At 43.8% G+C, this 17523-nt stretch overlaps 1 protein-coding gene across 1 annotated transcript in view; it reads right to left on the reverse strand.

Annotated features, from left to right (window-relative positions):
- The window catches only part of iftap (intraflagellar transport associated protein), a 21835-nt gene continuing 4312 nt past the window's right edge, over positions 1-17523 (reverse strand). The window contains exons 2-7 of the mRNA XM_020456454.2: positions 14029-14217; positions 13634-13794; positions 12664-12738; positions 12260-12323; positions 460-611; positions 1-211 (exon numbers count right to left, since the gene is read on the reverse strand). Coding sequence (XP_020312043.1) covers positions 104-211; positions 460-611; positions 12260-12323; positions 12664-12738; positions 13634-13794; positions 14029-14161 — 693 coding nt within the window. The 5' untranslated portion in view covers positions 14162-14217 and the 3' untranslated portion in view covers positions 1-103. The remainder of the gene's footprint in view (positions 212-459; positions 612-12259; positions 12324-12663; positions 12739-13633; positions 13795-14028; positions 14218-17523) is intronic.

A 17523-nucleotide genomic window follows, 5' to 3' on the forward strand; every position in this document is an offset into this window, starting at 1 on the left:
CTGTTTTCAGGAGTGGTTTATTAGTCCAGTTAAATGGTAAGTTGGGTAATTTGATGTGGTATATGACACAAGGCTCTCCCAGACAATGGTCCCTGCACAGAGGTCATACACCAGTGTTGGACTGTGGTAGGAGATGTTTGCTAGACAGCACAACATTGTCGTAGTCAAAGTTCTCATCCAGGTTGAAAGGCAAAACCTCTTCACTGTCACTCTGTGAAAAGTCAATGACATGAATTAAGTTGCCTATACTGTATATAGACAGACCCCTCTCGCATGACTTTAGCACAGAAAGACTGGCTTAAATAACAACACTTATGAATGATTAACATAACTCTCAAACAAAATATACCAACTGCAAGTTCCATTTTCCTGGTCAACTAATTGCTGTTCCTGGGGTGGGTAAATGTTATCTTCATCTTAGTGTCTTTATGTCAGATTAGTAAATGTCCTTTCTTGTACCTGTCCCTGTGGTGGCGTGTCCTGCTGCTGTCCTCGTGTCCCCGTCCTCCTGCCTGTGGAGGTCAGGTCCAGCTGGGTCAGGTGACAGAAGGAGGGCAGGTAGGCAGGGAGTTCCTCCTCCACCTCCCCTGGTAGAACCCGAACCCCACCATCTGAGAAAAGAGGAGCGAAGACACACAGGATGAGGACTCAACCGTGTCTTCTTTCTGCTTCTAGCTGTCCTTCCTCAGTAACTTGAAAAAGAAGGAGAGAACATCACACAGGATTAAGACCCCTCTTTGATGGTATGCACAGTTCACGGAGTGTGGCTTGAATAGGATTCACATAGTGAGACTGAACTGACCATTAAGTTTTCACTCAGAGAAGCCGGCCTTTTCAAGTGGCACTCCTTGAAAAGTTAGATAATTTTAGTTAATTGGGATTCAATAGCTCCTGAAGATCTAAACCATTGTATTATTTCCAGAAGATCAGAGTAAGTACATAATTATGCAAATGATTATCGCATTGGCTTTGTTCGGTGCCATCATCAAACACAATTCAGAAGTGTGACAATCAAATTACAGAAAATGAGAAGTGACTCTTTGTTCAATTAAAATCAGACTCCAGTAGGTTAGAAAGGGCTGCTCATCACCACAATTGAATTGTATCACTAGGAAATCGTGTATAGAAATGATAATTTTACGAGTAATGATTTTACCTCCTCAAGTTCTCACCACAGTGGGCACTACACACTGTAACCTAATATCTGTAACCATGAAATGCTTTGAAAGGCTGGTGATGGCTCATATCAACACCATCATCCCAGACAACATGGACCCACTCCAATCAACATACCGCCCCAAAAGATGACGCAATCTCTATTGCATTCCACACTGTCCCATCTGGACAAAAGGAACACCTACGTGAGAATGCTGTTCATTGACTACAGCTCAGCATTCAACACCATAGTGCCCTCCAATCTCATCACTAAACTAAGGACCCTGAGATTAAACACCTTCCTCTGCAACTGGAACCTGGACTTCCTGATGCGCTGCCCCCAAGTGGTGAGGGTAGGCAACAACACATCCGCCACACTGACCCTCAACATGGCGGCCCCTCGGGGGTACCTGCTTAGTCCCCTCTTGTTCACCCACGACTGTGTGGCCGCGCACAACTCCAGCACCCTCATTTTGTTTGCCCACGACAAGGTGGTGGTGGTAGGCCTGTTCATGGACAACAATGAAACAGCCTACAGAGACCTTGCAGCAAAACAGAGCTGATCGTGGACTACTGGAAACGGAGTGGCGAGTACACCCCCATCCACATCGACAGGGTGTAGTGGAGCAGGTCGAGAGCGTTAAGTTCATCGGTGTTCATATCACTAGGGAATTATCATGGTCCACACACACCAACACATGAAGACTTCACGACAACACCTCTTCCCCCTCAGAAGGCTGAACAGATTTGGCATGGGCCCTCAGATCCTCAAAAGGTTCAACAGCTGCACCATCGAGAGCATCTTGACTGGCTGCATCACCGCTTGGTATGGCTATTGTTTGGCATATGACTGCAAGGTGCTACAGAGGGTAGTGCGTATGGCCCAGTACATCACTGAGGCCAAGCTCCCTGCAATCTAGGACCTCTATACCAGGCGGTATAAGTGAAAGGCCCTAAAAATTGCCAAAGACTCGAGCCACCCAAGTCATAGACTGTTCTCTCTGCTACCGCACGGCAAACGGTACCGATGCACCAAGTCTGGATACAGTCCCAAAATGGTTTGCATGTCAGCAGTCAGGTTTTCAAGATATTGGACATTCAAGAACCAAAGTGTCACTTGACACATCATGATGATGTGTTTTTCATCATATAATACATTTTTTGAGCAAGAGACAAACCATTTTGGGACTGTATCAAAACTGGGTTAACGAAAAAAATAGTTGTTTTTGAGTGGAGTTTTCCTTTAATTTAGCAACTACATGCTTCACTCCATTTCAAAAGATTTTCACTCAACTGAACACGCCCCAGGAGTATCTGTCTTTCTGCTCCTCCTGTCAGACACATCCGACTAGTGTCGCACGGTATATCAAAAATAAGGTACTTTTCGGATACTAGAACATGAAAAACGGTTCGGTACTTCTGTGAAATGTGTCTCACGAATCACGCCTGTCTATCTGCACAGCCGACCCCTTATTATAGCACGCACTGTGCCTGTTCCACTTACTCATGACACACTTGAATAATGCAACACGTCATGTAGAAATGTTGAAACTGTTGATTACTGTTCACAAAAGAATGTCCATAAAGGCTAAAACACTTTACAATGGAAGAAGATAGCTTCCAGCTCTGTAAGCTACCGGTAACTTTCCTTGCTAGATGACAGCTATAGCTGACATCCATTCACGACCCTAGTACTTTGTTTGTTATAATATGCAAACCAGAAGGCAACATATGCTGATTTCAAAGCTGATTGCCACCAAAAACGTTATTAATTCACTTACTCCTGTCTACCCCAAAGATGATCTATAGAGTGTTGAGGAGGAGGAGCCCTGTGGACCCATTTAGTCATTAATTGTTGGCATTGGTGCTCTGTAGAGTTGCTATTTTCTCGAGTAAATTAAATCGTGACATTCCTGGATTAGTCATTATACTAATAAAGTCCAATTAAATCAACAAATAGTATAAAAAAGGCTACGGGTACAAAACGGTATACATACTGTATCTGGCTGTGTTGGCAAAATCACTAAATATACCATCGAGCCAAGCGGGGAGAGGCTGCCCATTGACAATTCCAAGACCAGTCAGAAATGTCCAGCTAACCCTACCTCAATGACACCAGTGAATTTCAAAACTGAACTTGGATCTGCAAGTAGCAATGTAGCAATGATATCCTTTGCCACCATTGTTTTACGACACAACAGATAGCTCGAATCAGTCATGACAATTCAACAAAACAATAAATATTTTTATTTCCAATGAATTTCTTAGTTACATGATTGTATAACTAGCAACAATGTTCTGATGTTGAGGGTGCATTATTTAGGAAGTTTAGCAATGAGTATGAAAACTAGCATAGTTCAGCTAGCCAGCTAGTTTAGCCAGTGAAAACAAGAGTGGGACAGGATATAGCTGGGCCCATATGCACACACTAAAGTTAAGGGGTGGCAGGGTAGCCTAGTGGTTAGAGCATTGGACTAGTAACTGGAAGGTTGCAAGTTCAAATCCCCGAGCTGACAAGGTACAAATCTGTCGTTCTGCCCCTGAACAGGCAGTTAACCTACAGTTCCTAGGCCGTCATTGAAAATAAGAATTTGTTCTTGCCTAGTTAAATAAAGGTAAAATTAAAGTGCACAGAATTGAGTTTTTATGCTCTGATATCAGGAGCTGGCGGGGAAAAGTTCCATTAAATTGGGTGGTTCGAGCCCCGAATGCTGATTGGCCGACAGCCGTGGTATATCAGAGCGCATACCACAGGTATTTACTGATTAAATTAAGTTGGTAAACAGTTTAGAATAGCAATAAGTCACCTCAGGGGTGTGTGATATATAGCCAATATACAGGGCTGTGTCCAGGACACTCCATATTGTGTCATACATAAAAACAGCCCTTAGCTGTGGTATATTGGCCATATACCACACCCCCTCGGGCACTATTGCTTAATTATACAATTCAGAGACTGAAACAAATCCATCAGATGACAAATATTTAATGAGAGCGATTCGATATACAATCCCAAAATCAGCAGTAACTGTCAATAGTAAAATAAAGTTTAAAACGATGTTTGAGTGAACCTGAATCCAGAAAATGAACTCTATTGTCTCAGCGAACTGACTGTGCTCTGACATGCCGCACCCGTCTTGCCTCATGAATGACGTCATTACTGGTTAAAGTAAAATAAGCTACTTCTATGCAAATGTTGTTGGTCAGTACAATAAAATAAGTCCTAAATGAAAGGGATACAGGTTGTTTGTCAACTGTAGCCTCATGAAAAAAGCCAAAACAAGCTGAATAACTCAATGTATGCACACACTCCTATTGAATATGGATTCACCTGTATTGTGGATAGGCATAGGCTACCCAGTTTATCAATAGATTTACCATTAAAATAAATGATTACCATTACGTTGTTATGTAGTTAGATTGGTAAAATCAAAGTCAAATTGATTGTAAAGTTGATTCATTAATGCATGCACAGCTGTCTCTGAAAAATGTTGACATAAAACAATTAAAATGTAATGAACACATAAAATGCCCAACAATTGAACAGAGCAGTAACTGAGTTTATCTGTCTGGATCAAGTGCCATTCTGTGTTTTTGGCTAATTAATATGCCTTCCTTTTTTTCTGTAGTATCGTTCTGGTATAATTTTGGTATTGAGTATCGTGATGGTATAGAGCAGGGGTGTCAAACCCATTCCACGGAGGGCCGAGTGTCTGCAGGTTAAGACCTAGACAACCAGGTGAGGGGAGTTCCTTACTCATTTGTGACCTTAATTCATCCATCAAGTACAAGGGTGGTGCGAAAACCCGCAGACACTCGGCTCACAACCAAAATTCTGTTATCGTGACAACACTAATCCAAACAGGACACTAAGCCTGCTGTAACTCTGCAGTGAAACGAATCTCTATCAAAATGCAAAGCCACACTACGAACCCGTATTTCCTCTGACAGTTTCTCCAGAATACAGATCCTGCAGCTTGCAGCAGGGGGACTCAACAACAGCATGAGAGAAAGGGTCACAGACAACAGGTGAGGGATGGTTGGCTGGCTGGCTGGCAGGCATATGAAAGACATCAATGGGGCGGAGGAGATTTAATCTGAATTAAAAAGGCCTTGGTCGGCTGTAATCATCTCTGCCAGCCAGCTAATGTAACCCACATCCAGAGAACACAGAGATGAGAGAGAGAGAGAGGAGCCTCAAATAGCAGGACCCAAAACACACTCCTGATAATAGGACCCTGACCAAAACATCAGGGCGATGGAGAGCGATCAAACTGAAAAGGACAGGCCTAGACAACTGTCAAAGAGAGGGTAGGTATACAATTATGTGTCTCCATGCGTTCATAAAAGGGAATTTAAATCAATTAGAGAGGAGCAGAAACCATTAAATATTGACACTTCTCCTTGGCTTGGCTTGGCAGCCACAGGGCCGGTGTTGATCCTAATTAAACAGCTAATTACTCTCACTGTGAAAGTCACACTGGGATGGGAGGACGGAGCAGGGGAGGGGAGGTGGAGGGAGACGAGAGGGGAGGATGAGGAAGCAAGACAAAAAATGAGTTGGTGAAGGGACACCACCTTGTGTATTATGTGCAGATGAGAAAGTCACACATTGAGCACGGTAACATGCACACAATAATACGAGTCAGATTAATATACATTTGTTTAAAACATTTAGATGCTTTGCAAGAAGAACAATTTCCCTAATAATTCTGTTTACATGGGCACATCTGAAATCAGGCTACCTGATGGAACTTGTGATGCAGAAAATCGGCAATCAAAATAAACGTTCTACCACAGTGACCATGTTATATTTGCGAAGCCTATTTGATTCTGAGTTTGGACATATAAAGTTTGTTTATGAAAACTTTTTCTAAGATGCATACTTTTAGTTTTTGCGAACTCTCTTCACTCACGCATAAGAGGAAGGCTTGTGCTATCAGTGCTGCCACATGCACAGATCAAACACACCTCTGGAACACCGATTAAGCGGTTTACATGTCCTAATAATTAGAAAGATTTCTCAGAAAACCAGGTGTTTTAATCGGTGTATGATTACTTTGATTTTGACCTTACACCGATTACGATAAACAGAGTAAGGTTTACATTACTATTTTTACACTCGAGCTACTGACATTATCTGTTTAATATCGAATTATTAGTGTGCATGTAAACTACATATAGGTAAAGTACTCTCTTAGGATGTTTTACTTAAAGACAAAAATCACCTGGAGGACACAGCTACAGTGGTTTGTTATGTCTTGGAGACACCTTTAGTCAGTGTCAGAATGGGTAATCAAAAATAAACGGGTCTTAAATGTGACCAGTTTCAGGAAACTAGGCGTATGTCACAAGTCACGACTTCACAGGAGAGCCATTTGAATGTTTTTTTTATCAAAATGCATTTTTTGGGCAGAAATGCCTTCTGAAGCATAACAAATAACAAACTTGCATGCCATCTGTAAATATGAATAAAATTGTTAAATTACGAGCCTTGTTGGTTAAGCCACAGAAAAAGTGAGCAACCTTCCCAGTAGCCATTTGGCTGAGATAATGAGTGGGCTGGACATGCCGAGAGAGGGGTTCGGATTGGTCTGCCATATAGAGGGCTTCTGTCTATTTCAGTTGGTCAGTCTGTGTTGCTAATCCTGTCTAACGCGGCTTTTTTTATGTATCGTGTAGTGGAGCTGCATAAGTGTTGCTCTCCACTTTCTGGAGGATCGAGTTTTGAAATCAGTAGTATTAGAGTATGATAGCTAAGGAGATGAAGAAAAAACCTGTCTCCGGATTACATCTTCAAACTAAGGGCAACCGTGGCATGGCATCCGTGACAGGAAGACTCGTCCATGATGTAAGATAGAAAGTGGTTTCATTTCAAGCTAAAGTGTACTGTTAGCTAGCTAGATAACGTTAGATGGCTGGCTCCCTAGCTAACGTTACGTGTATGACGTTATTATTCGTCTCCCAGAACCGTTTGCTTTGCTAGTTAGAGCCTAATGTTAGCTAGCTAACATTGAACCTGGTTGGTTAACTCCCAGCAGATTCATGCAGGGTAGTAACGACATGATTTGGCACTATGTTTATTGTTGTTTAACTAGTTAAACATTAGCTGTCTGCCTCGTTAGTTAACGTTACATGGCGTGTGTGATCTTACACATGGTTTACCTAGCTAGGTTCATTGTTTGCCTAGCTAGCTAGCTACATGTCTTAAGCTAAAGTGTACTGTTAACCAGCTAGCTAACGTTAAACCTGGTTGGTTAGCTCCCAGCAGATACATGCAGGGTAGTAACAACATGATTTGGCACTATGTTCATTGTTGTTTAACTAGCTAACGTTAGCTGGCTGGCTTGTTAGCCAACGTTACGTGATGTGTGGGACCTTACATATTGTTTACCTAGAGCTAGGTTCATTGTTTACATAGCTAGCTAGCTACGTGTTTTAAGCTAAAGTGTACAAAACCGTTGAATATGGCCGGTGTCGGTAAAAGTCGGCAAAAAAGCATAATACAATTGTTGCCAGCGTTTTTGACACAAAGATCAACTGTACTGGTTGTTCATGCTCTGATCTTGTCCCATCTTGATTGCTGTGCGATAATATGGTCAAGTCCAGCAAAGAAAGACCTAGCAAAACTGCAGCTGGCTGAAAACAAAGCAGCATGCCTTGCCCTTAACTGCTTGCCCTTAACTGCACACACAGAACTAACATCAACAGCATGCATGATAGCCTTTCATGGTTGAGAAGAAATGGACTCTTCTCTTCTAGTCTTTTTAAGAAACATTTGTATGTTGAAAATGCCTAACCACTTGTATAATCTATTTGCATACACTTCAAACAGACATACATACCTACCGAGTGGCACAGCGGTCTAAGGCACTGCATCTCAGTGCAAGAGGCTTCACTAGTTCCTGGTTCGAATCCAGGCTGTATCATATACGGCTGTGATTGAGAGTCCCATAGGGCGGCGCACAATTGGCCCAGCATCGTCCAGGTTTGGCTGGGGAAGACCGTCATTGTAAATAAGAATATGTTCTTAACTGACTTGTCTCGTTAAATAAAGGTGAAATATATATATATATTTTTTAAATACCCCACTAGACACGCCACTATGGGTTTCATCACGGTACCCAAACCAAAAACAAATGTAATTCTTTGTTCAGTTGTGTAGAGCCATAACACTGTGGAATGCTCTGCCACCAGATGTTACTAAGGAAAAAAGTTTAGCTAGAAAAAAAAGCATATTGTATCACAGCGCTTCTCCTCTGTCTAAACATCTAATTTAACTGTAATTATTATATGAATAGTGAGTAAATAGTATTTTTGTTGTCTCCTGGTGTATTTCCAATATACACTCGGCTGACAGTTTATTAGGTACACTACCCCTTTCACAAAAATATTTCACTCCTACAGACAGTGAGTCAAGTGGCCGTGATTGGGAGTCCCATAGAGCGGCGCACAATTGGCCCAGCGCCGTCTGGGTTTGACCGGGGTAGGCCGTCATTGTAAATAAGAATTTGTTCTTAACCGACTTGCCTCGTTAAATAAAAATAAATACATAAATGGCGTGGGGATTGTTTTCCTGGCACATGCTAGGTCCCTTGATACCAATTGAGCAACGTTTGAACGCCGTACCTTGTAGAATCCACACCCCGAAGAATTCAGGTTGTTCCAGGGGCAAATGAAATTGAGCAACTTGGAAATTGAGCAAGTTGAGATGACTAAACTGCTTGGAGTATCCCTAGATTGTAAACTATCATGGTCAAAACATATTGATACAGTCGTAGTTAAGCTGGGGAGAAGTCTGTCTATAATAAAGTGATGCTCTGCCTTCTTAACAACACTATCAACAAGGCAGGTCCTACAGGCCCTAGTTTTGTTGCACCTTGACTACTATTCAGTCATGTGGTCAGGTGCCACAAAACTAGTGCAGTAGCTAATGGGAATCCTAATACACTAAACAAAACCTTACATATACTTTTCTCAGACGCAACTAAAACCCATCACAGCAGCCATCACCCCTGACAGTCAGATTCATTCAGACGCTGAGCGGTCATCGATCCTGTCGTAAAGGCAATTACGATGTACTCAGTGTCAGAAAGACGCAGCACAACCACCTTCCCCAGCACTCCCCTCCTCCTCTCCACCTGCTTTTACGCCCAGCACATTGATAACTATACTGTACATGCTAATCAAGGTGGGAGTTCACTGTCAGACGCTTGTGGGCATCAGCACCTTGGACTAGCAGCCAGGGTGACAATGACACCCTCCCAGTGATTTTAACACTGTTTGGCACAAAACACTGATACTTACTTAGTCAACCCTCTCCTCATTACCAATCCCCTTTCCCCATCAAGTTAGGAAGGACACACACCAGGCCTGGCTGCAACCCCATTGTAAACACCCTCACAAATCAAATCAAAGTTTATTTGTCACGTGCGCCGAATACAACCTTACAGTGAAATGCTTACTGACAGGCTCTAACCAATAGTGCAAAAAAAGGTATTAGGTGAACAATAGGTAAGTAAAGAAATAAAATAACAGTAAAAAGAACAGCTATATACTGTACAGTAGTGAGGCAGGCTGATTGAGGTAGTATGCACATGTAGATGTAGTTAAAGTAACTATGCATATATGATTAACAGAGAGTAGCAGTACCGTAAAAGAGGGGTTGGCGGGTGGGACACAATGCAGGTAGCCTGGTTAGCAAATGTGCGGGAGCACTGGTTGGTCGGCCCAATTGAGGTAGTATGTACTTGAATGTATAGTTAAAGTGACTATGCATGTATGATAAACAGAGAGTAGAGGCAGCGTAAAAAGAGGGGTTGGGGGGGCACACAATGCAAATAGTCCGGGTAGCCATTTGATTACCTGTTCAGGAGTCTTATGGCTTCGGGGTAAAAACTGTTGAGAAGCCTTTTTGTCCTAGACTTGGCACTCCGGTACCGCTTGTCATGCGGTAGTAGAGAGAACATTCCATGACTGGGGTGGCTGGAGTCTTTGACAATTTTTAGGGCCTTCCTCTGACACCACCTGGTGTAGAGGTCCTGGATGGCAGGCAGCTTAGCCCCAGTGATGTGCTGGGCCGTACGCGCTACCCTCTGTAGTGCCTTGTGGTCAGAGGCCGAGCAATTGCCGTACCAGGCAGTGATGCAACCGGTCAGGATGCTCTCGATGTTGCAGCTGTAGAACCTTTTGAGGATCTCAGGACCCATGCCAAATCTTTTTAGTTTCCTGAGGGGGAATAGGATTTGTCGTGCCCTCTTCACAACTGTCTTGGTGTGTTTGCACCATTCTAGTTTGCTGGTGATGTGGACACCAAGGAACTTGAAGCTCTCAACCTGCTCCACTACAGCAGAATGGGGGTGTGCTCGGTCCTCCTTTTCCTGTAGTCCACAATCATCTCCTTAGTCTTGGTTATGTTGAGGGATAGGTTGTTATTCTGGCACCACCCGGCCAGGTCTCTGACCACCTCCCTATAGGCTGTCTCGTTGTTGATCAGGCCTACCACTGTTGTGTCGTCTGCAAACTTAATGATGGTGTTGGAGTCGTGCCTGGCCATGCAGTCGTAGGTGAACAGGGAGTACAGGAGGGGACTGAGCATGCACCCCTAGGGAGCTCCAGTGTTGAGGATCAGCGTGGCAGATGTGTTGCTACCTACCCTCACCACCTGGGGGCGGCCCGTCAGGAAGTCCAGGATCCAGTTGCAGAGGGAGGTGTCCTTAGCTTAGTGATGAGCTTTGAGGGTACTATGGTGTTGAACGCTGAGCTGTAGAAATGAATAGCATTCTCACATAAGTGTTTATTTTGTCCAGGTGGGAAAGGGCAGTGTGGAGTGCAATAGAGATTGCATCATCTGTGGATCTGTTTGGGCGGTATGCAAATTGGAGTGGGTCTAGGGTTTCTGGGAAAATGGTGTTGATGTGAGCCATGACCAACCTTTCAAAGCACTTCATGGCAACGGTCGTGAGTACTATGGGTCTGTAGTCATTTAGGCAGGTTGCCTTTGTGTTTCTTGGGCACAGGGACTATGGCAGTCTGCTTGAAACATTTTGGTATTACAGACTCAATCAGGGACATGTTGAAAATGTCAGTGAAGACACCTGCCAGTTGGTCAGCACATGCCTGGAGCACACATCCTGGTAATCCGTCTGGCACCGCAGCCTTGTGTACATTGACCTGTTTAAAGGTCTTACTCACGTCGGCTACGGAGAGCATGATCACACAGTCATCCGGAAGAGCTGATGCTCTCATGCATGCCTCAGTGTTGCTTGCCTCGAAGCGAGCATAGAAGTGATTTAGCTGGTCTGGTAGGCTCGTGTCACTGGGCAGCTCACACACTGGGCAGCTCACACATACACACACAACATGTTGTGGAGGTGTCTGGTTGTTACTGTTGGGCTCAGCATCAGGGTTGGCGTTAGGGCCCTGTACCTCTGTGTATGGAGATGTAGTTTGCATGCGGTCTATGTATCCCTCACTGCTAAATGAGGACAGAGAGAGCAATACACCACAGAGCAGAGAGCCATTGCCCTTAACACTAATTACAGGGCCGGGGCCACAATTTGCATGTATTGAAAATGCGTAATAGAAGGTAATGTATTTCAAATGACTAGCCTTATTACAGAAATAATATGCACATGACATTAACTAAATCCTATTAGAAGGTGAACTCTTAAATGTCTTCTAAGGCTTACTGGCAAACTTCTTCATGTTTCCTTCTTTACATGGATTATTAAGAATATATTCTACTTTCTACTGAGATTTTCCTTTCTTTGAGGAAATAATGTAAGAACTCTGGAGCGCTGTAATTTACTGTCAAAGAAGCTTCGATTAATGGAACCATTCTCCGTGAAATAGCATTGTGGACTCAAAGGCTCATATCAATACTGCATGGCAAGGCGATAACTTTCTAATTCTACCGTAATCAGTGAAGATTAGGATAAATTAATGTTAATGATGATCCATGCACACTCTTAAATGACTTTAGAAGAAACAAGAATGCCATTATACAGTGCCAAGAAAGTTATTTTCCATCTTGTACAATGCACTAATCTAAAATCAGTTCTGGAAACCGGAGAGTTATGAGTGAGAGAACAAGATGCTGTACCTGGGTCAGCAGTTACATCTCCTTCCTCCTCACTGAAGTCCCCAACATCCAGGTAGTTATCCAGCTATACACAGAGAACAATGGAGAGTTACTCTTCAATCAACAATTCTCAAATCAGAAAACAAGAGAAAGTGATTATTACTTTTCATGTTGTGTATATTACTGTAGTAAACAAGTTATAAATCTGTATTTTGATCGATAGAGACAAAGTATATAGCCGTTTATAATATGTGATCATCATGAGTCAATGTGTGTGACCCTGACCAATGTCAGTGACAAATAAATACTTAACAAATTGCAAGCAGTTTTTCAAAAAATATGCACTAACATAAATATTCCCATATTTAATATACAGTATGGAATTGGGATATTACAACAACATTACTTTAGTCCACAATATCAACCTTGAGAGTTATGCCTGGTGGACGACAGTCTCCATTTCCACAGCTGCCCACAGTCACTCCAGCACCTAGCTCCACCTGCAACCAAACCACAGTCACAAAGATACTCACTGCCAGATACTAATGCTGTATATGACCACTGCATTTTTGCTCAAGCAGTTTGACTGTCATTATGACCTCATCAGACACTAAGAGCTCTGTGGGGTCGTGGCCACTACTCCTGTTGATCTATGGCTCCAGTTGTTACATATACGAATGTGTTTGGACAGCTGAGTGCCTCTAAGAGTCCTACAGATGCTGTAGGATCTTGTGCTCACTCAACTCTTCCAAATAATCCCCAGTGAGATTAATTGGAAACCAAATATGGGATCCTATCCCACACTTTCAGTTTCAGTGTGTAACTTGCTGATGTGTAGTATTGATTACAGCAGAGAGAACTTTTAATCAGAATCATGGTTAAATCAATAGCTGGCATAGCCTGAGGTCCTAAGCACTGTTCATGGTCCAATGTACACATCTGAAGTAAACCTTCCTGCTCCTGAAACAATCCACTAATTTTGGTTTAGGAAAATGGGATAACACTGAAATAGATGGAGGGAACAGAAATAAACCAAGGGAGACCGACAGAGAGAAAAAGAGAGAGAGAAATTGTATTTTATTTTTAAAATACCTTTATTGGCCCAATAGTTACATCATTAAAACACAGAATCAAGCTCCCCCGATGCCCCACACCCCTACAAAGTCCTCCAGAAGGCTTGTTAGTATTGTCATAATGTAGGGCGGCAGGTTTGCAAAGAGAGAGAGAATGAGAGAAAGAGAAAAAGAACAAGAAAGAGCAAGAGAACAAGAGAGAGTAAAGGGCTGAGACAAGTGAAAGAGAGGAGGGATTGAAGCCTGGTGGGGTGAGTTTATGGTGTAAGCCTTGAGTCAGTCAAGCCTGTAGGAAAGACAGACAGATCTAGGTGTCACTGACCTCCTCCTGATCAGCAGGCAGGACACAGACACGCTGCTGTCCTCTCCTCTCTTCTGCTGCATCCTCTTCTCCATTCCTCCTCAACACCCCTGATCTCTCCATCTCCCCAGAGAGATGACTGGGTCCAGAGGGCAGAGTCGTGTGTCCACTCCCAGCACTCCCTGTGAGAGGGAGATCAGAAGAGAAAATACATCTGTCTTTGTATCAATTTAATACATGCCTGTAAGGTATCAGCTCTACATGTAATGAAGTCACAACCCGAGGGCCTTTGAGACCAGGCTTGGGGCAATTTAGTTTCCAATTGAATTGCAAAAAAATCCTTATGGAAACAAATTAGGTGTGTGAACTGCCTGTGAGACTGACCTGGAGTCAGTCATTGTGTGAAGGAGCCTGACCTGAAGTCAGGTGTGTGAAGGAGGACAGGAACTGGTCGTAGGTCTGTTCTGGTGAGCTGCAGAAACACTTCAGGGTCTCCAGGACCACCTCGTCATCAGCCAGACCACCTGAGCCACTCTCCACCCCAGGCATCCTGCCACCCAAAACAGGCCGGCCTGGTACACTGGCAACCCCTGGGTACAGCTCACCTGGGGGAGATAGGAAAATGGGGGAGGGAGAGAGATGTTAAAATCAGTAGCACAGCGGCCATATTGTGCACCACGCATCTCAGTGCTAGAGGCATCCCTACAGACCCTAGTTCGATTCCAGGCTGTATCACAACAGGCCGTGATTGGAAGTCCCATAGGGCGTGGCGCACAATTGGCCCAGCGTCATCCGGGTTAGGGTTTGGCCGGGGTAGGCCGTCATTGTAAATAAGAATGTTCTTAACTGACTTGCCAAGTTAAATAAAAGGTTAAATAAATAACATAAAAATTAGCTAGGCCCAGGTGTAATTACCCTGCTGCCGACACTCTGCTCAATCCCAATCACTACAGGGGGAACAATTAAGCATCGCATTAAACAGTGATAAACACTGCAGCAAGTATTTTTTTATTTTTTTTATTTTACCTTTATTTAACCAGGTAGGCAAGTTGAGAACAGGTTCTCATTTACAATTGCGACCTGGCCAAGATAAAGCATAGCAGTTCGACAGATAAAACGACACAGAGTTACACATGGAGTAAAAACAAACATACAGTCAATAATGCAGTATAAACAAGTCTATATACAATGTGAGCAAATGAGGTGAGAAGGGAGGTAAAGGCAAAAAAGGCCACGATGGCAAAGTAAATACAATATAGCAAGTAAAATACTGGAATGGTAGTTTTGCAATGGAAGAATGTGCAAAGTAGAAATAAAAAATAATGGGGTGCAAAGGAGCAAAATAAATAAATAAATTAAAATTAAATACAGTTGGGAAAGAGGTAGTTGTTTGTGCTAAATTATAGGTGGGCTATGTACAGGTGCAGTAATCTGTGAGCTGCTCTGACAGTTGGTGCTTAAAGCTAGTGAGGGAGATAAGTGTTTCCAGTTTCAGAGATTTTTGTAGTTCGTTCCAGTCATTGGCAGCAGAGAACTGGAAGGAGAGGCGGCCAAAGAAAGAATTGGTTTTGGGGGTGACTAGAGAGATATACCTGCTGGAGCGTGTGCTACAGGTGGGAGATGCTATGGTGACCAGCGAGCTGAGATAAGGGGGGACTTTACCTAGCAGGGTCTTGTAGATGACATGGAGCCAGTGGGTTTGGCGACGAGTATGAAGCGAGGGCCAGCCAACGAGAGCGTACAGGTCGCAATGGTGGGTAGTATATGGGGCTTTGGTGATAAAACGGATTGCACTGTGATAGACTGCATCCAATTTGTTGAGTAGGGTATTGGAGGCTATTTTGTAAATGACATCGCCAAAGTCGAGGATTGGTAGGATGGTCAGTTTTACATGGGTATGTTTGGCAGCATGAGTGAAGGATGCTTTGTTGCGAAATAGGAAGCCAATTCTAGATTTAACTTTGGATTGGAGATGTTTGATATGGGTCTGGAAGGAGAGTTTACAGTCTAACCAGACACCTAAGTATTTGTAATTGTCCATGTATTCTAAGTCAGAGCCGTCCAGAGTAGTGATGTTGGACAGGCGGGTAGGTGCAGGTAGCGATCGGTTGAAGAGCATGCATTTAGTTTTACTTGTATTTAAGAGCAATTGGAGGCCACGGAAGGAGAGTTGTATGGCATTGAAGCTTGCCTGGAGGGTTGTTAACACAGTGTCCAAAGAAGGGCCGGAAGTATACAGAATGGTGTCGTCTGCGTAGAGGTGGATCAGGGACTCACCAGCAGCAAGAGCGACCTCATTGATGTATACAGAGAAGAGAGTCGGTCCAAGAATTGAACCCTGTGGCACCCCCATAGAGACTGCCAGAGGTCCGGACAGCAGACCCTCCGATTTGACACACTGAACTCTATCAGAGAAGTAGTTGGTGAACCAGGCGAGGCAATCATTTGAGAAACCAAGGCTGTCGAGTCTGCCGATGAGGATATGGTGATTGACAGAGTCGAAAGCCTTGGCCAGATCAATGAATACGGCTGCACAGTAATGTTTCTTATCGATGGCGGTTAAGATATCGTTTAGGACCTTGAGCGTGGCTGAGGTGCACCCATGACCAGCTCTGAAACCGGATTGCATAGCAGAGAAGGTATGGTGAGATTCGAAATGGTCGGTAATCTGTTTGTTGACTTGGCTTTCGAAGACCTTAGAAAGGCACGGTAGGATAGATATAGGTCTGTAGCAGTTTGGGTCAAGAGTGTCCCCCCCTTTGAAGAGGGGGATGACCGCAGCTGCTTTCCAATCTTTGGGAATCTCAGACGACACGAAAGAGAGGTTGAACAGGCTAGTAATAGGGGTGGCAACAATTTCGGCAGATCATTTTAGAAAGAAAGGGTCCAGATTGTCTAGCCCGGCTGATTTGTAGGGGTCCAGATTTTGCAGCTCTTTCAGAACATCAGCTGAATGGATTTGGGAGAAGGAGAAATGGGGAAGGCTTGGGCGAGTTGCTGTTGGGGGTGCAGTGCTGTTGTCCGGGGTAGGAGTAGCCAGGTGGAAAGCATTGCCAGCCGTAGAAAAATGCTTATTGAAATTCTCAATTATGGTGGATTTATCAGTGGTGACAGTGTTTCCTATCTTCAGTGCAGTGGGCAGCTGGGAGGAGGTGTTCTTATTCTCCATGGACTATTACAGTGTCCCAGAACTTTTTTGAGTTAGTGTTGCAGGAAGCAAATTTCTGCTTGAAAAAGCTAGCCTTGGCTTTTCTAACTGCCTGTGTATAATGATTTCTAGCTTCCCTGAACAGCTGCATATCACGGGGGCTGTTCGATGCTAATGCAGAACGCCATAGGATGTTTTTGTGTTGGTTAAGGGCAGTCAGGTCTGGGGAGAACCAAGGGCTATATCTGTTCCTGGTTCTAAATTTCTTAAATGGGGCATGTTTATTTAAGATGGTTAGGAAGGCATTTTTTTTAAATATCCAGGCATCCTCTACTGACGGGATGAGATCAATATCCTTCCAGGATACCCCGGCCAGGTCGATTAGAAAGGCCTGCTCGCAGAAGTGTTTCAGGGAGCGTTTTACAGTGATGAGTGGAGGTCGTTTGACCGCTGACCCATTACGGATGCAGGCAATGAGGCAGTGATCGCTGAGATCTTGGTTGAAGACAGCAGAGGTGTATTTAGAGGGGAAGTTGGTTAGGATGATATCTATGAGGGTGCCCGTGTTTTAAGGTTTTGGGGAGGTACCTGGTAGGTTCATTGATTATTTGTGTGAGATTGAGGGCATCAAGTTTAGATTGTAGGATGGCTGGGGTGTTAAGCATGTTCCAGTTTAGGTCGCCTAGCAGCACGAACTCTGAAGATAGATGGGGGGCAATCAGTTCACATATGGTGTCCAGAGCACAGCTGGGGGCAGAGGGTG

The sequence above is a fragment of the Oncorhynchus kisutch genome, linkage group LG22, assembly GCF_002021735.2.
Source record: "Oncorhynchus kisutch isolate 150728-3 linkage group LG22, Okis_V2, whole genome shotgun sequence".
Taxonomy (NCBI): domain Eukaryota; kingdom Metazoa; phylum Chordata; class Actinopteri; order Salmoniformes; family Salmonidae; genus Oncorhynchus; species Oncorhynchus kisutch.